Raw genomic sequence first — 21882 nt, forward strand, 5'->3', positions numbered from 1 at the left:
CATATGGTCTATTTGCAGAGTTCGGTCCATAATACAAAGAGAAAAACCTCGGTGTGCCTTTACTTACCAATCTGCACACACACAGCTCGCCATCATCAAACATTAACTTTTGTGTATTTTGTGTATCTAAGTGACATATTGAAATATCAAAATACAACTGAAACATGATAGAATAATTGTTGTTCCTCACAGGTTCCTGTGAGTCTGATTCTTTCCTTTGACTTTAATAAATACCTGCAGTTTCTCACAGCATGCAGGGAAAAATGTAAGCCGTGCCCTCATTAATGCATGTGGCACATCAGCATTAACTTAGTTATTAGGATGTTAGTATGCAATTTGATCTGACAGTAAATAAAGTTTTGTTCTTCTTCTTCTATATGTCCCTTCATCTGTTAACCAGATTTCAGGGTTATAAGGCAGACTTGTTTATAATAAAACAATTCTTGTCTTGATAAATCCCACACTCTACCTGAGCTATCAGATTTTCATGGTCCTTTTTCAGTCCTTTTTTATATTAGATTACATACTCTTATCAGAGTACCTGTTTATTTGTGCTGCTCATGTCATTGTTGAAATAAACCGACTGTGTCTGCATCCAAAAAACTGTGTGTTTTATGAATGACCTGCTGAGGTGTTCACTCTACACCATCTACACGTGGTTTAATAAGTGACTTGTTGCAAACTTGTCCCAATCACATCACGGATTAAGACCTGTCTGTGTACTTGAAGGGCAAATTACCAAAGTGTAACAGGGGAGCAGACACTAATGATATACATGGCCATTCCATGTTCTAAGCATCACTCCCTACAAATCCAATGCCCTGTTTTTCTGTTTCTAGAGGGGCCCTAAACAGTCAATGATTGCTCTGCTCTGGGAAAGCAGGAAAAGCCAGGGGCAGGGTCGGCGTTGAAGGGGAATCGACTACAGGCTTCTGTTAATTAAAGCCCCCTGATGCTCGGAGAGAGAGTATTTCTGTGGCCATACAAGCTTTTGCTTAAAAAAAAAAAAAATCCTCTTTTAGCATTTATTTTTTTATTATCACTTACAAATTCTTTCTGTTAATTCTGAGCATTTAAGCATGGACCTTCACTTCCTAAAGTGATGCTTTGTGCAACATGTGGTAAAAAAAAAAAAAGTCTCCCACAATTAACTCATTCACTGCCATTGACGTCTATAGCCGTCAATTGCAGTGTATGAGTCAATGGGTTTAACTCATTCACTGCCAATGGCTGGCAGTGTATGAGTCAATGGGTTTAACTCATTCACTGCCAATGGCTGGCAGTGTATGAGTCAATGGGTTTAACTCATTCACTGCCAATGGCTGGCAGTGAATGAGTTAAGACTAATCGTGACAAAATGAAGTATGGAGTGCAAAAATAAGTGTAGCTCATGTCTACTTCCATAACTGTGCTACAAATTACAATATGAAGCCAACTGCTGTTAAGGATACAATATATGTAAAGCATAGTGACATATAACTGAATAAATACAAAGACTTTATTACAGGAACAGCCTACATTTGCAAAAATTATGAGTCGATATTATATTCCTCCTTCCTCCATCCTCCACCCTCTGTTTTGGAAGGCTTATTTTTAACAGTGCATACGTGGGGCTGTGTGGGCTGGTTTCATGAGACCGGATGTGTGGGATGTTCATGATGGAGCCAAAACAGCAAAACCCGTCAATGTTGGGCCTCAGTGAAGAAATGGAGTCAATAAATGTTGCAGGCTCTCTAGATTAAAAGAAGCACTGCTGAAACAAAATACAGTTTTGTAGTAGACTTTTTCCTATTATTTTTTTTTGCATCAAAACCATTAGTTAGGTCCGATTATACTACAAATCTGGGACTAAAGTATTTTAAATCTGTGCAATGCTGTGCTTTTAAATGTAAGAATTTGAAATTTAAAGATATTTAAATAAAAGGAACTGTTGAATCTGATTTTAATACATTAATATTCTTGTTATTTCAATCAATATTCAAAATTGATTTCAATCAATTTTGAATATATATATATATATATATATATATATATAAAGATAAAGATAAAAACGTGAATGTTTCAATTGTGTAAGCATAGTGGAAGTACTTTTCAGAGCCAGCAGAGGGCAGCAAACCCACAACACACATTATTATTATGTCATCAAAAATGTCCTGTTATTTCTGGATATAATTAGTCACTTAATGAGAGGGAAACAGGGTTCTATTTAATCATTTAATCTGTAGTCAAAGCAGCAGGCTTTATTATGTCTTCAACAGCACTCAAGATAGCATCAAGGGAAACATATCCAGCTCTATGTTAAGAATAATACATACTGACATTGACTTTCCTTTATTGCGAGGTGCACACAGCCAAGAATCTGAAGTCACATCCACGTACGATCAGATCACTGATGCGAGTCAAGGTCTTCATTTTTAACTCACTGCATTTACTTGGCATTTACATCAATAATACACTAACACACATAGTCCCTGGCTGATATATAACAATACAGGCAGCTCACAAAGACTCCCCTCCCTCCTCCACCACCACACACATCACTGTTGTGGCGTGGGTGATAAGAAAAAATGAGTCATCTCAGAAGGTGCTTTCAGAGATGGAGACAACCATCTACCGTTGTCCTGCTCCAAAGCTTTTCCCCAACACCAGTGAGGAATTTAAAAGGCTATTTTTTTGTATTGTCCCCAATAATCACATAAAAAACCCTATTTGACTTGCATTTAATAATAAAAACAATACCATAGCTACCTGAAAACAGACAGTTATTCCAGTATTTCAAACACACACAGGTTTCAACAGGTCTTTGCATCAATTTGCTCTAAATCTCCTCTTACCTCCTCACTCGTTTTCTCATTGTTATGGCCATTGCCAACCCCGCCCTCCTGCTCTTGCTCCAGCAGCCTGCAGGCTGACTTACCTCAGCACCAGCACTCTTCCCTTACCCCTCTACGCTGTTACCAATTTCCTCTCCACCGGGTTTTATCTTCCTGCCCTAAGCCTCCCTCCAGTCCTTCTCTCTATTACTGCATTGTATGTCTCCACTCTATTAAAAGGAGTTTCTACACCTTCGTCAACATGATGTGGGAGAAATGGTAATAAAATAGAGTGACACAGAGCCTCGCCGACTGTGGTGCTGTCCAGTGAAAAGTACTAAACACACCAATCGATTTATTCACAGCATTATTAGATCAAGCTCAATTCTATATTTTTTTCTAAATATGTACATGTAAATGTGTGAGTAATGGCTGTTTAAATACTTCCCCGCGGTTATAAATCAAGCACATTGCGGCAACTGTTGCTGTGATTTGGCTCTATATAAATAAAACTGAATTGAATTGAATTATAATCATGTTGCTCTCAATAAAATATCTCCCTCTGCTGGTACTGCATCTCACTGCAACTTACTGCAACTTCTGCATTCATGTGCTTTTCACACTTTGGAGAGGCAAAGTGTGAAATGGACACAGTGGAACACGTGTCTATTACATGTTTTTCTGTGATACTGGGTTGAACATAAACTTCCCTAAAAATACAGTGTAGTATTTTTCTTACTTTTCATGTCATCCAGATCAGCGCTGACCAACATTTGGGCTTCAGCCTCATCAGTGGGCACCTGCTGATAGACGGCAGTCTCCAGGGCAGTCATGCTGCCGATGCAGATCCGCTCCCGCAGGTCGTAGTTGTTTCGCTGGGTGCCCGGCAGACGGTGGTGGACAGGCTTCTTGCGGAACCAGCCATGAGGTGTGATTGAACTTGAGGGATCTGATCCTGAGGGAACACTGACAAAGAGCACTATAAGTTAATTTTAATTTAATAATTAAATAATTAATTCTTTGACATTATGAAAGAACTTTATTTTATTGTTTTCAAAACCAAAATATGAACCACAATGTAGTCCACAAATCAACCATAAATCATCACATTATAAAGTATTAATATACTTTATGTTAAAATCGTTTTTGATAAATACTCTCTTGGCTCATGCACTGCGGTTACTTTACCAACAGAGGGCTTCACAACACAACAACAGGCCTGGATCTCCTCTCCAAGCCTCTGAGTCATCCTCAGCTGAGCTTACTCAAACACAGCAATGAAACGCTGCATGGCTCAGGCATGATGCTTGTTTCTGTGCTTTTATCCAGTGAGCCATTAGCAGAGACAAGGACTTGAATCACCATGGCGCCCCTGACCTCCCAACAGCAAACTCCATGCATAATTCAAAGCATCACCAAATAATTCATATTCTGATGGTTATATTGTATGTGTTAGCAAGCCAGATATGAATGATTCAGCTGGAACCATTAATGGATCATAACTCCCCTAAAAACTGCACGTATGGGTTATAAATGTCATTGGCTTCCAATGACAAGTATCACACATCTAAAAATACAGCTTACTTAGCCTATGCTCTCGTATGCACGAGCCTGTTTTATAGGTTTTGCTGCACGAAAAAGTATTCACACAGTTAAAGGTTTCAAATTCAGAAAACAACAGAAAGCACTGAATATAAACCAAAATGTATTTAATAAATTTGAAACTGATAAAATACTAAATTATGACTGTTGTTAGGAAAATGTAACCAGCAACATGCTCCTGTGATAGGCTTTATCACTGCCAAATTCTGCCTTGTGAAACAGACAGCAGTCAGGGATAAACTGATAACAAAAGGCTGTTAAAGCTGCATAATTAAGTGGATGAAAGTTTAACAAAAGACTTGGTGTAGTGTGAAAGAATTTGCTCACAATGATAATCCTACAGCTAATCTCATCCCTGTATTTCCCCACAGTGTTATAGCATCTTTTAGCAATGTATTTCAGTTTTATGGCCCACAGCTTTAATAGCCTCCCACTGCTTTAATCAGCTGTGTTTTCAGCTTCAGTGGGCAGCTGTTTCCAGCAATATAATCTTTAATGAACACACTGTTACCTGTCCAACATATCAGCCACAAACAGACAACTTTAGCAGCTAGCTTAACTTTAGCAGCTAGCTGCTAATGGTCAGATACCTGAAAAACTACACAATGGGTTGGTGGAGACTAAAATAGAGATGCACAGCTAAAGGTAGAGCAGTTTATGAGGTGATTGTAACTGTTTGTGTATGAAAGTATGCGTGTCCTCCATACTCTCCCCGCACTCGTTATATTATCCATTTTTGATCTGCACACAGCTGTTGCCAGAACGTTGCACTCGCTTACGTCATTGTCATGAGACACTCTCACAAAACACAAAAACAAAAAAAAACCAACAACACAGTTTTAGTAACGCAGCGTGCTTGCGGGAAAGTAACAGTAATCTAATTACCTTTTTGCAATAGTAATCCCTTACTTTACTCGTTACTCACTTTACTTACTTGTAAGTCGTTACTGCCCATCTCTGCCCACAGCCACCTTGAACCCATCTGTCCCTCCAACTGAACACCTCTCCACTGTTCTCATACATCTCCTGCATTAGCCTCCCATACTTCTCCACTACTCCTGACTTCCTCACTAGTAACAAAGATCCTCTCTTTGTACAATGATATGCATTACAACCAGTTTAGTGTCAAGCAGGGCTAATGTGGGGAACATAATTATTAGCTCTGATCCTATGCATGCCGGTCAGAGCTCATCACAGTGAGGGACAACATGAACAGTCGAAACTTTAAGGGCTGATTGATAACAAAAATCAATAGTACTGGGTGTGTGTTACTCCATATTTGTTCTTTTGCACAATTAACCTCAGTTAGCATTCTGCTAGCAGTTTACCTATGCTGCATTTCTGATACAGCTAAATTCTCAGTAAATCTGTTGTCAAGAAATATTGTTCTGTTCCTGCTGTGAGACAATAGAACACCCATGAAACACTTATATATGTGCACTGTATTAACAACGGTGGAGCTTAATTAAGCTGTTCTGCACCTCTAAAATCCAGATTTTTGTAATTGTGATGCTGTCTGACAAACTCTGCAGTCACAAATGTTAAAAACAACAGCTGTGCCAAGAACTCGGCTATATTTACTGGGGCGATTGTGGCTCAAGAGTTGGCAGTTCGTCTTGTAATTGGAAGGTTGCCGGTTCGAGTCCTGGCTCTGACAGTCTCGGTCGTTGTTTCCTTGGGCAAGACACTTCACCCGTTGCTTACTGGTGGTGGTCAGAGGGCCCGATGGTGCCAGTGTCCGGGCAGCCTCGCCTCTGTCAGTGCGCCCCAGGGCAGCTGTGGCTACAATGTAGCTTGCCATCACCAGTGTGTGAATGGGTGGATGACTGAATGTAGTGTAAATTGCTTTGGGGTCCATAGGGACCAAGTAAAGCGCTATACAAATACAGGCCATTTACCATTTACAAGCCAAACTATCATTCGGAGAGAAAGTCAGAAGCCACTGAGTGACTTATTCAGGTCTGCACTGGCAGACCGTATACTGAAACACATGTGCTGCTCTTATTGGCTGCTTCTCTCTATCACTCATAAACTTCTTCCTCAAAGGGGCAGGTGCAGCAGCCACACTAGTTTGATTTAAAGTTACCAACACTGAAACTGATTATCAAACAGTCAGAGTGCAAGTGTGCAGCATTTACGACTGGAATTTAAAATACACATTCTGGATGTAATATGAATACACATATTACTATTACATCTACGACTTTAAGACGTAATATTAATATGTGTATTAAAGTGGTAGAATATGGGACCTAGAAAAGGTTTCAATTTGAGTTAATTTAGCTAAAAGACTGACAAGAGGTCAGTACTGGTCAGTGAGTAGGCTGTAGCATATCGGCTTTTTTCACAATGTCCTGTAGCAACAGACACGCTAATTATGCGAAACATATGAAACAAATTATATGAATATTTGCCATCTTTGTGTTGGGGAGTGTTGCAGATTTTATACATTTTACAAATGTTTACTAGGACATTGGAGAGGACTCAGATGTCAGAAGTCACACCTGTTGCATGCTGCTTCTCCTCCATCCATGTCATCGTTCTGTCCAGTAACAGTTATTCCCCCATTATGAGCCGCCCCCTTTGTCAGAGTCAGCGCAGTTGTTTTCCTCGACAAAGGTTGTTCTTCGTTTTCCGTGTGGACGATAGTGTGGTGAAGGGGTTCCCCCAAGTCCTCTTGGCTCCCCAAACTAAACTGAGAGAAAGAGGAGGATCAGTGAGGGGGAGGCATATATAAAGCTGGCTATACATAGTAAAACCATAATCAAAACCACAGATGATTCTCTTTTGTTTAAGTATTAATGCCACAAGCATCTTATCAGCAGCTCAGGTACATGAGTGGATTTTGCAAAAGTTACACTGTATAAGTCACATTTTACCTGTGGCTGGACCTCAGGGAGCTCTGCGGGAGTGGCAGCCACCCCTTGCCCTTCGGTCTCCGACTCTGCCTCTTCCTCGTCTACCTCGTGTATGGTAGGCGTAACGTCAGAAGGCGGCAGCGAAGTCTTTTTTTTCCTGCGCTTCTTTTTGCGCCTCTTCTCCATGCTGTGTACCCTCTTCCGTAAACGCTGGGGCACGGGCAGGTGAGTGGACAAGGGGTGGTGCATATGGTGAAATGTGTGTCTGTGATCTGTGTCAAAGAGAGGCCATGATATCAGATGGTTTATTCACATCAGCTGGCTGAGCAGCTCATTCCATATCACGTGAAATGCTTTTTCTTTGGTGATGTATACAGACTTCCCAGCTGCACATCCATGACATCAATCGCTCACTCCAACAGCTCAAAGGGGGTTTATTGGATTGCAGTCCGATGAATGTGGAGGCCATTTGAGTACAGCGAACTCACCGTCATGATCAAGAAACCAGACAGAAATAATCTGAGCTTTGTGATACATTATTCTTCACAAAGCAGCCATTAGAAGATGGGTACACTGTGGTCATAACTGGATGGGAATAATCAACAACAATAGTCTGGAAGGTTGTGGTGTTCAAACAATTGCCAGTTGATAATAAGGTTTTCAAGGTATTCCTAGAGAACATCCCCCACAGCATTACACCACCACAAGCAGCCTGAACTTCTAGGATGGATCCATGATCAAATTCACTCACACTACAATCCAAGTGTTGTAGCAGAAATCAAGATTCATCAGGCAACATTTTTCCAGTCATCCGTTGCCCAATTTTAGCAAACCAATGTGAATCATAGCCTCAGTTTCCTTTTCTTGGCTAACAGGAGCGGCACCCAGTGCGGTCTTCTGCTGCTTTAGCCCATCTTCTTCAAGGAGCAAAATGTTGTGCATTTACAGATGATATTCTGCATACTGTGGTTCTCTGAGTTCATTTTTCCTTCCTATAAGCAGCAGTCTGGCCATTCTCCTCTGACAATTCCCAGTGTAAATTTATTCTGCACATGTTAAAGTCATGGGTCCTCCACAGAATGACAGCGGTACCATGAGGGGATGTTTTTATTCTTAGCTACCTCACACATTTCAGCCTGTCTAAAAAACTCCTATACTTATTATCGACTTCTCCCCAAACAATTTCTAACTGGGATTCAGCTCAGCAGAATGCAGAACAGTTTGAAGAATATTGGGATGAGACTTCTTATAGTTTGTATTTGGCTAAAAGGGTATATACATTATATGAATATTTTTTTACCTTTTCTAGCCATTTACAGTGATAGACATCACAGAAAGTCATAAAAATAAAATGCAGACGTTATTCTTTTTCTGAAATACTATAGTCGCCAAACGTGTTGAAAAACTTTTACTAAAATCACTAATTAGCATTATATTTGCATTTTTCCTCGTTTCAGGATGTGTGAGCCCTTTATATTTGTTGTTTCTCTCCTACTCTCTGTGCCCACACAGGCTGCAGCCTATATTGTCATACCACCAACAGACATATTGTTCTGTTTCTTTTCAGGCAATGAACAGTTGCCGACTGAAACTGCACTTTTAATCAAAAATCGCTTCCAAGTAATTTCCAAGCGGCAGCAGTGTGCTGATGTGAGCTGTGAGCTTCTGTTGTTAAAGAAGTTGGAAACTTTGAGGAGAACCTCAGAACCAGCTGGGTACTTAAAAAAACTGATATACCAGCCGGCCTTAGGACTACTTATAGTTTGCTTGGGCCAAGACTTTGAATTCCTTTCAATATCAAACATGCAGTGTAAAAAAAGTGCAACTTTCAGTTGAAAGAATCTTCCTTTAATTCCTAAAACCCTAGAAAGACATAACTAAAACACTCTTTAACAAACACCAAAGGAAAGCAGCTCCATCTTTACCAATATTATCTCTTGTCAGGTGATAGCCGTCAGCTAATCTCTTGAAAGCTAATCCAGCCTTTTACTCAACATACCCAATATATGGTGCCCTGCTTTGATCTAATCTCTTACCACAACGGACAGGGTCAGGATCAGCTGGGATACATGTGTATTTACAGTACAGGATATTTCAGCACTGATGATTGTTATGATGCCAGATAGCAACAGTAAAAGATTTTTTTTAAAGCACTGTAGAAAAATCAACATTATGTGCACTGTCACATAATGTGGCATTGTCTTATTTCTTGCATAGTTGTATATATGTATATTTTTTCATTTTCATTTCTATTGTTTGCACCTTTGATCCAGGAGGATGATATTTCGTCCCACTGTATACTTGAGTGCATATTGTTGGGTTGACAATAAACATCAACTTGTCTTGAGATTGTTTCATGTCAGTGTATCTTAAATTGTAGTCTTCAGTGTACTGAGTGTATAGGTACCAGCAGCAATGGCTGCAGTGACTCCAGCCATGCTCCCAAAAGTATAGGACAAATGTGTCTATTATATGGACACATGCTGTACGTCCAGAGGGGGACACATTAAATAGGCACTTTTAAATTGTGTTTGTAAAATTTCATATTCAGTCATGTATTTTAAGATTTACAATAAGCTTCTATGTCCATTACTTCTATGTCCACCTTTTGAAATTCTTACGGATACATCCTGTAATTTGTTTGGACAGAGTTGCAGCTTTTCCTCTGTAAAAATTTTGTGATTGTTTCCTTGTCTTGAAAAGCTCTATATAAATACATTTTACTTGCTTGCTTACTTTGTTCACAAAATCTAGTAAATAGTTCAAATAACTGTGCAGTGCTCAATTCTAAGATACGTGGTAGAAATTCATACGCAGTGTACAGAGTGCACTGCAGATAAAGCTGATGGATACCACATGACAGGAGTACTGTCATGGCTGCTGGTGCCAGACGGTCTAGTCTCAGTATTTCAGTAACTGCTGATCTGCTGGGATTTTCCCACACAACCATCTCTGGGGTTTACAGCATCAGCTCTCTGGGTGAAAGGGTCTTGTTGATTCTTGCTGATAGGAAGACAACAGAAACTCAACAAAAGCCACTTGTTATAACCAAAGGATGCAGAAGAGCATCTCTGAATGAACAACACATTGCAGATGGGCTACAGCAGCAGAAGACAACACCAGGTGTCAGTCCTGTGAGCTGAGAACAGTGAACTGAAGCTACAATTTGCAAAGGTCACCGAAAATGAACAACAGAAGATTTGAAAAATGTTGCCTGATCTGATGAGTAGCCCTAAACCAAAATAAAATAAATATAGAAATGCTAATGAAAATGAGTTTTGGTCAGTAATATAAAAACAAATCCAAAATATCAAATTCGACATTTGACTGCAGTCTTGTCCCAGTGGCTTCTTTTGTTTGTGCAAGTGAAGCTATACTGTCATGTGTGCACGGCAGCTTTGCTTACACTCAAAGTCTTTCTCAGTGTAGTGTCGCCCCATCCTGTCTCCACTGGTAGAAGCAGAGTCACTGATGATGTCTGCAAAGCGCTCCACGGACAGAGCTTTCTCCCAGCTCTCTTCCTCCTCTTCTTCCTCCTGGTCCTCCACGCATCCATCCTCATCTTCCTCTTCCACCCTTACCTGGACGACAGTACAAATACTTTCAGTAAAGACAAAAAAGGATGATTAACTGCATGGCAATAACCGTAACTCATATATCCAAAGGCCACTCTTGCCCCCTGTCATTGAACCTCAGCTTTAACAAGAAGTTTTTCCAGTTTGCTATAAAATCTCTACGTGATACATGAAATGTGTTACCCTGATTACTATATTGTATATGCTAGCAGCCACACGAGAGGAACATTCATGCTAAATGAAAGTGTAATGCTAATCTGGGATGAATGCAAAACAAATAATTATTTTTGCTACTATTTTATATGGAAAGTAGGTCTGCTGTTTCTATTTCCAGACATGATTTGCACTCAAGCCAAAGATTTATTTTTGCTGTTAAAAAGCAAAACAAAACATGTGATTGTATTTTAAAATAATTCTGCATCATCAGAATAGGAACACAGCAACTGTATATTCTCTGTTACATGCACAGAGGACATCAAATCAATACAACAAAGTGCTAAGCAGCAAAGAACTAATGCACTAGAGAGCCCCTGGAGACAGTGAAGACTGATGGGAGTGTCCTGCCTCAGCTATTTGGTGCTTGTGATAGGTCAGAATCACTGGCACATGCTGCTTCCTCTGCCTCAGATTGGTGCTGGCACAGTGCGTACTTTGGCTACCGTTCAGTGGTCTCAGATTGCTGTGCCAGGGCTCCATTACTTCCTAATTACCAGCAGGATGAAGGGACATGATGCATTTAATGATCCAAGCTACCTATCTACACAAGGCTGAGGCAGATGTAGCTAGGCAGAATAAAAGAAAGGTTTTTTTTTTTTTTTTTTTTAAAGTGAGTGAGCAGTGAACGCCTTGTTTTTACTGCATGTCCAGCTCAATTTTGTTCATGGTTTAATGTGCTCTGTGTTCCAATGAGTCAATTTCCCCATTCACTTCCTCATTTCCTTCACCTGCTCTGGTGAGGGCTATTCGTCAGAGTAAGACCCTGAATTTAATAGTCCCGACATATTGCAACAGGGAACAATATTCTAGGGAGAGTTTACTACAGACAAGAGGCCTAACTCTTTCATGTTAGCTTTGAAGTCAGATGAGGTGGAAGGACACAGGAGGTGGGCCACCCCAGCCCAGGTGGTGGCGGCGTGATACGTACAGGAATAGAATCACACACAATGGCTTACAGTGATTTGAAATATTGTATGCTTTAAGTACTGTATGCCCAAATGGAAATCAGATCTATTACACAAAAAAACCCCAAAAAAATCAGGAAGGTATATTTGCCCTGTTTGCTATGAGTGCCATCACTGTGGGTTACAATCTACTGTCTGTAGATGTAATATTTCATGAAAATTCAAAATCTCTGTGGCTGGTTTGGCCACTTTGAACCAATTAAAATGTAAAGAAGCTTAAATTAAAAAAGTTCAATCAACACAGCTGAGATCCTCTCTAACCTTTACTCTAACCGCCCGACATCTACTACAATATTAATTTTTCATAATTTGTGGTATGGTGAGCCAGAGATGCATTTAAATATTTATCAGCGGCTGACTACTGTTCAGGAGGGCGTATGTGGGGCTGTGTTTGCTTTGTGTGAGGATTAAGTGTACTCGTGTTAGTGATCAGGAAACACTAAGTGAAAGCCATCGGGGTTCTGTACGCGCATTTCAGTTATGAAGTTACAAGGTGAATCAGGAATACTGTGAGGTCAGTTATAAATGATAAGCTACTGTAAAGAAATTTGGATTATGTTACATGTGTCTGTGAAGGTTCTCAGTCATCCAGGTCATCGTAGTCTAAGGAGCTGCGAAAAAAAAAAGTGTCTGAACTTCTTTAAGTTGCTTGAAGACGTTTCACCTCTCATCTTCAGTTCTAAGAACAATTAGTGGAGAGTCCCAGATTTTAAGCCCTATGGGAGTGTCCCCAAGAGGGTCGTGGACCCCCTATTGATCATCTACCTAATCACACGAGCCAAGGTGTGAAAACAGGTGTGGGTCACAATCAGCCAAGGTTTCGGGTGAACCCATTGTGAAGCCTAGATTCATTGAGGTCATATGGCCCAGGATGTGAGTGGGCATTAAGGTGTCTGCGAAGGGATCTCAAAACTGAATTATAGATGGCACACAGTTGGTGTCGTAAGCCACCGCCTCTGTTCAAAGATGGTCGCTCACAGTGGACATAGAAGCTTCTTTCACTCCTAAGAACTATCTTAACTGTCCCCTTTTAACAGCTGTACCCTTGTTGAATGACCAAACTCTTCATCCAAAGTACACAAGTACTTCTATGTTTGAGGTAATATAGTGCAATAGTTCATTCAAGTAAATTATTTAAGTTTTTAAAATGCAAACAGAGATCGCAGCATGCACTGTTTGACTGTCACAACTATACGAGGAAAAACAGCATGCATGATGGGAACTTTCTGTGTCTTTAATGCACGTTAAATTAGATCTTCCTTGTTTCTTCTCACAGTAATGAAAACTAAGTTAACCATGATGAACCTTCATATTAAATTAGCGTCCTACCATTGTACATGTATTATCTAATGAAGTCATAGAGAGCAGCAGGTTCACAGGTTGTATTTGTAACATTTATTTAAAATAAAATAAAAAAGGACGTCACATTAGTTGCATCAAAATATGTGTTTTACGTGTAAGAAAATACAGCTGAGTTGAATAAATTAGCAAATGTGAGACGAGTACACATCAGCTACTGAAGCAACCATCAAAGAAACAGACTTTGAATAAACTTTGGTTTTGGCTTATAAAAGCTGTGAAAACACCATTGGACACTAAATTTAAAATATAAAATGAACCTTTTACTAATTAAAACACAGGTGGATAAAAATATTTAGCTCTTTAAAATTCTTCTCTTTGTGTTTCCTCGCAGAGTGCTCCTCTTTCTGTTGCTTCCTCCTCCTTTTATTTGGCGTGCCGTGTTTAAAGCGGCTTCCCTGTCGCTTTAAGCCGGGCCTCTTTGATTTAAGGAGCTGGCACGCTTCCCAGAAAAACAAATCACAACTAACATAAATATCAGCATCAGTGTTTTGCTTTTCTTCTCACTGCACAGCTGATGTTTATGAGCAATTATTTCAAACTGAACAGTTTGCATAAATATGATGTTTTGAAATAAAATGAGGGATGGTGAGCTCTCCTCAAATATGGTTCAATTATTGCATGCACCCATAAGCCTTATGAGCCTAATTACTTCTGTTAACTTCTATAGAGTCCCTGTAGAAAACAGCAGCCTTTGTCTTCAGTAAATTAGCCCATTTATAACTGCAACATGCTATCAAATAGAAATATTCAACATATGTTGCGTTATCTTATACATATGCCCGCGCTGCAGTATAGAATTGAAACTTTTGAACAATACGGTGCCACACAGTATCAGTTTTAGGTTGAAGGTGTACTTGGAACCCTTTTGGTGAAACCTTCAATTAAAGTTTATTACAGAGAGGACAAACTGACAGCACTGCAACCAAGCCAGTGATCCTTTTATGTAGTAAGCACTTAAAATAAGAACTTCAAATAACTGAAGACCAAGCAAATAAAGAGATACCACTGATTTGTCAATTTAACATTTAAATGCAATGCAACTGATTACCAAAGCTGGATACTTGTTTTCCTGGGGCTGTCAAAGAGTACAATGTAAATCTAAGGACAAAAAGAAAATGTCTGCAACAAGTCATCATGGTTTGGTTTTTTTATGTAGAAGTTTCAAAAATGTGGCAAATTAAAATGATAGAATTTAACCAGGTTCTTCCATGCTGCACCACATATGAAACATCACTGTTAGCGTTGAGAAAAAACACTTAGATACATAAGCAAAAGGTGCAATGCAAATATAAGAAATACAATAAATTACAGGAGTGCAGCATCCCACATTACCACCAAATGATGATCAGTGCTGTTAGCAGCAATGTGCATTGCCCCATCAACATGCAGTCCAGAGGTGATCAGGTCTTTGCAACCGTAGCACCTAGACTCTGGAATAACCTCCCTGCTCATATTCGTTGGCTATTATCTGGCTTGTTGTGTTGTCACCTTTATTGTTTCTTGCCCTGTTCCTTCTTAACTGTTTCGCTCTCATTGTCTCATGCTCTGTCTGACTGTGAAGCACTTTGGTCAACTCAGTTGTTATTAATATGTGCTATAGAAATACACTTTGATTGATTTGATTGATGTGCCTTAAATTGCAAGAAACAAAAATACGTGACTAAACCAGGACCTATGCTGTGTTGTTTCAGCCAGTTCACACCTCCAGTGAACATGTCAAAGTGTCCCCCAGTAACCCTAAACCACACCTGCCTCCATTAGAGAGTGAGTGTGTATGTGGTGGTTAGAAGTGTTTAAAGGTATAGAATAAAATACTGTATAAATGTATGTGTGAATGGGTGAATGTGGCTTACAGTAAAAAGCGCCTTGAGTGCTCACTAAGCGTAGAAAAGCTTGGTATAAATAACAGTCCATTTACCATTCACGTTAGAGAGCAACACCAGTGGTCTCTGTGGCAACGGGGACCATTGGGCTTTGCTTTCATATGATTCATACACACATGCCCTCACACTAAACCACAAAAACAAAGTCTCGACTAGCAGAATCAATCAGACTGTAGGAGACTAAAACCTGTGCAGAGAAGCCGCTCCGTCTCACTGCAGAGGCTCCGTCTGTGTATATGAACACAGAGCTGACAAGTGATTGAAGGTAGAAAAGAGTCTACTTTTTGCAGCCAATCGTTGAGCCTGTTATTTCCACCAAACTACAATATGTTACATGCACTTTGGAGGACACAGTTCCCGCTGTGCATAATGACACATCACCTACTTAGATGATAGAACTGTTTTTCCCTGAGATCACCAGCTATTCTGTTTCGCTTGAAGCAAAGCTACAAAGCATTGTGCAAAGCTGGACATGGAGCATTTTCCACAGACCCCAGGGTGACTCATCACTGCTTGGAGAAATTGGAAGTAACAATTTAGTCTTCAAGACATTTCAGTGCTCTTTTCACTCAAGATAATCATCTTGCTATTGTGTAAGGAAATGCTATTGCTCAAAATATGAGCAAGGATGTACACCGAGCCACACCAGAGTCTAAACAGCAGGATTTTATGACAAAAGTCAACTCATTAATTGAATCTCTGCAATTTGCTCAACTTCAATGAACTCTGATATGCAAATATGGTCTGCTCATTATCCATTTATGACCTTGGATTGAACAGTTTTAAGAATTTAAACAGAGAAGGCAACTGAGCTTATTATCAGTTTTGCACAATCCACCTAATTTCCTCTGCCAAACTATAAACTACTCCACCAAAAGTAATTGTAGACCACTAAAAGAGCAGATGGTGCAAATATGTCTCCTGAGTACAATGGGTCTTGTGCTGGCATGTTTCTGGCTGGCTAGAACGAACAATAGCAGTTAGTTTATCAATGGACTGTCAGCTAGTCCTGTAACATTGGTGCATGCGGCCGAGCTTATGTTAATTTAAAATGTTATTGCTTGCTGCCATATGGCAAAAATATAAACAATGCCTTTGGAAATATTGGAAACAAGCCCTTTGTTTTCGATACACATGGTGCGTCAAAGGGCAGCGTTAGCCTGAGGATGACAGAACAGTAATGTCCAAATGCTTCCGACTGAATTAACAGATCCAAGTAGAAAATATTCAAAACAACAACAAATATTATGTTTTATTGCCTATTGTACACCATTATGGATATGGAAATATCTGCAGGCATTGCTCTCTGGTCGAAACAAGTGTTCTGGCAGCTAACTGGTGTGAAAGTGTGAACTGAGTGCTGGAGATGTTGCAGCTAAGAACTGACTTAACACCAACTCAAACAAATCATTTCATGGCTATCTGTCAAACAATCATGTAGGCTTGTTTTCTCACTTAGCTTTCTGATCTCAAGCCGCACTCGCTAACAGCACTGAAGTTTCTGGAGACGTCCTGTAGCTTTAAAGGAACACGACTCTATTGTACAAGCTGCTATAATAACATCTGCTACACAACACTTTTCTTATTCAGATTACTTACTCTATTACTTATCCAGAGTAATAGAGTAACTAGCTGGTTAGACACCATGTTTCTTTAAGGACTGACCTCAATTCTATCTGAATTTAGAAGCAGGCCTTTATGTATTTAAGACATTCATGTGGATAGATGAAGCTGGTTATCAGATGCATTGCAATGAAAATGTACAATATGTCTCATAATTAGAGCAGGGCGATATGACCAAAAATATTTATCAAGATATACATTTAAAAATTTGCGATAACGATATAACTGACGATATAATTGACACTAGACAAAATACTTTACAACTCCAAAACTTCATTAGTGCAAAAAAACCCCATCAATGTATTTTCACTTAAACAAGCAGCTGTTTTTTATCTCCATTAAAGTTATATAAAAATTTAACAGTGCAAATGCAAATTCCTTGCTGACAGTTTAACCAAAAGGCATTTGCAGTGGGAATTGGCCGACATATCCTCAGCATAACCATGTATAATATCCACAAAACTTAAAAAGAGGTTATACACACACAATACGGTAAAATTATGTTGAAGCACAGTACGTATCACTCCGCGAGGCTCCTGACTACGGTAGCCGTAATGCTCCGACAACCCATTAAGCAGTGCAGGTTCATAGCTTAGCAAAGTCGTACTAAAACATTTGACAGATTTTCGAGCGCCGTGTACCACAGAAAATCGTTTTGAGGTCAGTAAGCACAACCAGAATTCATACATAAGGCACACGGGATTATAAGGGGCACTGTCGACTTTCAGAAAAATCAAAGGATTGAATTTAAGTGTGCCGTATTTTCCAAAAAAAACACGGAAAAAACGACGGCCCTCTAGCATGCTCTACCAAAAATAGTGCTTTGTTGTGTATCTGACGGACGAAGTCTAAACCAGTTCCACACCAATGAAGTTGCAGCATTTTTACAAACCAATTCTGCTTCATCCGTTTCATTCAACGATCCGCTTTTGCCCTTCTCATTCTCCGTCGCCGCCATGCTTTTTCCGCCATGTGCGTAAACAGAAGGCTGGTGGTTGGATCCTGGGCAGTTCCAGTCTCCATTTGGCAAGATATTAACCCCAAGTTGCTCTCCAATGCATGCGTCAGAATAGGGCTGGGCTTTGCTAAGCTACGAAGCCGCTCCGCTTGATGGATTGTCGGAGCATTAAGGGTATTGTAGTCAGGAGCCTCGCGGAGTGATACGTACTGTGCTTCAACATAATTTTACCGTATTGTGTGTGTATAACCTCTTTTTAAGTTTTGTGGATATTATACATGGTTATGCTGAGGATATGTCGGCCAATTCCCACTGCAAATGCCTTTTGGTTAAACTGTCAGCAAGGAATTTGCATTTGCACTATTAAATTTTTATATAACTTTAATGCACATAAAAAACAGCTGCTTGTTTAAGTGAAAATACATTGATGATTTGTTTGTTTTTTTGCACTAATAAAGTTGTGGAGTTGTAAAGTATTTGGTCTAGTGTCAATTATATCGTCAGTTATATCGTTATCGCAAATTTTTAAATGTATATTGTGATAAATATTTCTGGTCATATCGCCCTGCTCTGCGTCAGAATATGAATGTTAGATAGAAAGCACTAAAGCGTATGAATGGGTTAATGCGGTTGTATAAAGTGCTTCGGAGCTCCAGGACAATAGAAAAGTGCTATATAGAAATCAGTCCATTTAATAGACACGTTGATGGTTTGTAGAACGTATGTATTGAAGTTAACACCAAAACTCAAGCACTTCTGATTTAAGGCTTTATTTTTCAGAGCCAAAGTATCCAAGGTCATACGCAGTGAGGATGTAAGACTGTTAACAAGATAACCGACCTCTGTGGGAGTAGAGTTCAGGTAGCTGCTCTGCACTGTGTTGGCACATGGCATTGAAAAAGATGAAAGAAAATTAACTGCATCCTTGAAGTTTCAAATAGACATCTACTGTAATGACATTCATTAACCCCTCCTGTGCAATCCATTATTATATTATTATGCTAACTATCGTTATTCTTATTTTTATAATAACAGGTTCAGTTTAAGAAAACAATACTTCTTACCTGCTGTAGGTTTATTAACACATCTATGTCAGGGGCATGACCTCCTGTAGCCATGGGGCCCGGCAAGCAGCCAGAGGGTAGAGCAGACCTCTAAAACGTGCAGGGTCCCGCAGGGAAGTGGACTAGTGTGGCTGGAATGAGGGGAGACTAGCTATGGAATTGCTGTGAGGAAGATGATGCGGTGGACGTGACTGGACCAACAAGAGTGGTCCAAGAAGTGGGTGACAAAGGTCAAAGTGTTTAGGTGTTGGGGTCAGGTAGGGTTTGTATCTTTGGGAGAGGGGAATAAGCAGGAGAGAGAAAGAGGGAAAGAAGGGCTGCACGGCAGGAACCTGGAGGAGGACGGGATCAGCCCTTCTCTTTCACTGCTGGGGATCCAGGAAGCCTTTGGGGTGGCATAACCTGCTGGAGAATGAACAGGGTAGGAGGTTAGCAGTCAGATATGATGGATAGTTTGTAACCAAGTGACCAAGTGACCAACCTTACATGTGACCAAGCACATGTAAGGTTATATAGTACATAATCACCATATGCTGATGGATACACATCCAAAGAAACACAGTCATATATAACCACAAATTACACACAGTAAACTAAAAGTCCACAGACAAATCTGAAAACAAAATGTGAATCAGAGAATCTAATTTTAATTTTTTCCTTTTTAAAAAATGTTGAGGTTTTTTTTAAGCTAGGTAGCTTAGCATAATTACAGGAAGTGGTCCAAATTAAACAATGTTCTGTAAAATCATAACAAAATCCACCTATGAGCAAGTCTAAAGTTTGCTATTACTGATTATAAAGTGTTTTGAGTGCTCAGAGTAGAAAAGCTTTATATAACAATGAGTACCACAAAAAGATGTTGGAGGTGTTTGCTTACAGATTGTACTGCCTTGTACAAAGGCAGGGTAGCTGCTTTGACCGTTTGCAGCTATGAGCTGGTTGGCTTGTAAATTATTATTTATGCAAAAGTATATTCAGGTGGTAGTAATGTAATTGACATTATAAAACATGCACGTAGCTTTTGCTGTGGAAAAATGGAGCTACATGAATTTTACTTGAATGTCACTAGATGTCGATAGCTGTGGTTAGAAAAAAATAGTTAAGCCTACGCTGTTCTGGTGAGTTTATGAGCTCACTAAATTATTTTGGATCGTATTGAATAACAAAAACTCTTTTTTTTGTAAATCATGATCACTAGACAATGAGCATGCTGCCTATGAGACAAAAAATTGTTAAACTGAAAAAAAGTCTGAAGGTTTGGTCACTGACTGCTTGGCTTTTTATATCATAATTAAAAATGTGGCCAATAAAAGTATATATCTGAGTGACGGTAATAACATTTAATACGTAAAATGGTATTACGGTAGAATTATTTGTCTTTGGTGTAGTGTGACCTAGATAAGTTAGTTAAGCTATTTATTACAGTAAGTCAGGTAAAGTAATTATATATTTGAAACAGCTATTTCCCCACTTCTCACCTAGCTGACGTTGGCAGGGAAACAGGGAAATCTAGAGCTCTGTACCAGAAAATACCAGACTGATGCAAAAAACAGCTCACTGTGAGTCTCAGTGGGACTGTTACCATTATGTTAAAATTAAATTTCCAGATAGAAATTAGCATCTTACCAGCTAAGTGACTGTTAAGATATCTTCACAGGTCATTACTGCTGGTGCTCCATGAATTAAATGATTTCAAGTCTTTAGATCAGTTTCATAATTTGAAAACCCCAGTAGCACACATCCACAAAGAGCAGACAGCTGAATCATCCTGAAAATGTCAAAAATAAATGCTAGTGATTGGACTGGTCTCAACATGATGGAAAACAGGTGCTTCTCTTCCATGTAAACATGCCGGTTGTTGGTCTGTAATTATATTATTCTGGGCAGTGCAGGAGGGGACGGGGCAGGGGAAGAGCTGCCATTTAAAATCCACTAACTCCTCCAAAGACTGAGTCTGTGCTGTCTATAATTTTGGTGTGCCTACATTGCTTTGCCAGACCAGACAGAGAAGGAAATACCAGAATACGCTAATCCGAAAATCCTTTTGTCATGCGCAGGCTTTGCTTTGATTAACTCATATTTTTGATTTATTGAGCTAATAATACCCCTTGGTTTTTATAAGGCTTCGCTGCAGTATAAACAAGAAGGACGCAAAACAGAAAACATTAGGCTAAATTAAGCAAATAATAAGTAAGAATGTACTGCCAACATAAAATAGTCATGGGAATTAATGAAACCCAGTTAAATCAACCCCGAGTGACCAGTTGTGTTTGGTGTTGCCGTTTTCCCACAGTCACAATATGAGGCTTCACATCTGTCTCAGTTTTATTCAGCTGACTCACTTGCTCCCTTTGAGACATTTACATTTGGCTCACAGCTCACATTATACACAAGGCACTGCACAAATAGAAGTACTGTAGGCTGCTGAGATCTAGAGCAGTTTGAGGTTATGTCTTTAACAGTGAGGTACTATGCACATGCACTCCATAGTACTGCATTAACAGTTCAGTACACAGCAGATGCATACACCTCCCCTGCATAACCACAGACTAATCCATTGTGAGTAACTCTCAGTGTTTTAAAGCACAGCTTTATGGATATGCAACGGAAATATACATTCAAGCAACGTGAATATGGAGTGGTAACGGGGTGAACATGGAGTAGGTAGTCACACCAAAGCTGACCCATATCTTGCCCTGCCTACCACCACTCAGACCAGTGCCCAGTGATATCAAATGTCTCACCCCCTTGACACAGCCATGTAATCAGAGAGCTCTGAATGGTTCTGCCTTTGAATGTGTGAAAGGATTGATATATTAGTGATTGTGTTACAGACACTGGTGGCGGAAGCAGCTGAGGAACGCCAACATTTAAAAAAAGGAAAACAAAAGGCCTGGTAAACATCCAGTCTGCAATACAAAGAATCAGGGTGACTGGTCAGGGTGTGATACCTACAGAGAAAA

At 39.7% G+C, this 21882-nt stretch overlaps 1 protein-coding gene across 3 annotated transcripts in view; it reads right to left on the bottom strand.

Annotated features, from left to right (window-relative positions):
- The window catches only part of slc4a3 (solute carrier family 4 member 3), a 68457-nt gene that overhangs the window by 37428 nt on the left and 9147 nt on the right, over positions 1–21882 (bottom strand). For 2 of the 3 annotated variants that reach the window (XM_086267024.1, XM_086267025.1), the window contains exons 2-6: positions 18920–19324; positions 10680–10854; positions 7295–7545; positions 6920–7110; positions 3553–3779 (exon numbers count right to left, since the gene is read on the bottom strand). In XM_086267024.1, the coding sequence (XP_086123150.1) occupies positions 3553–3779; positions 6920–7110; positions 7295–7545; positions 10680–10854; positions 18920–18973 (898 nt within the window). In that variant the 5' untranslated portion in view covers positions 18974–19324. Of the gene's footprint in view, positions 1–3552; positions 3780–5349; positions 5395–6919; positions 7111–7294; positions 7546–10679; positions 10855–18919; positions 19325–21882 lie in introns of those variants that run through there. The other variant, XM_086267027.1, reaches the window with a different exon arrangement.

Source organism: Aulonocara sp. 'chitande type north' Nkhata Bay, linkage group LG16 (assembly GCF_057382095.1).
Source record: "Aulonocara sp. 'chitande type north' Nkhata Bay isolate Kocher_YH1m ecotype deep benthic linkage group LG16, A_spYH_male_GT1.1, whole genome shotgun sequence".
Lineage (NCBI taxonomy): Eukaryota > Metazoa > Chordata > Actinopteri > Cichliformes > Cichlidae > Aulonocara > Aulonocara sp. 'chitande type north' Nkhata Bay.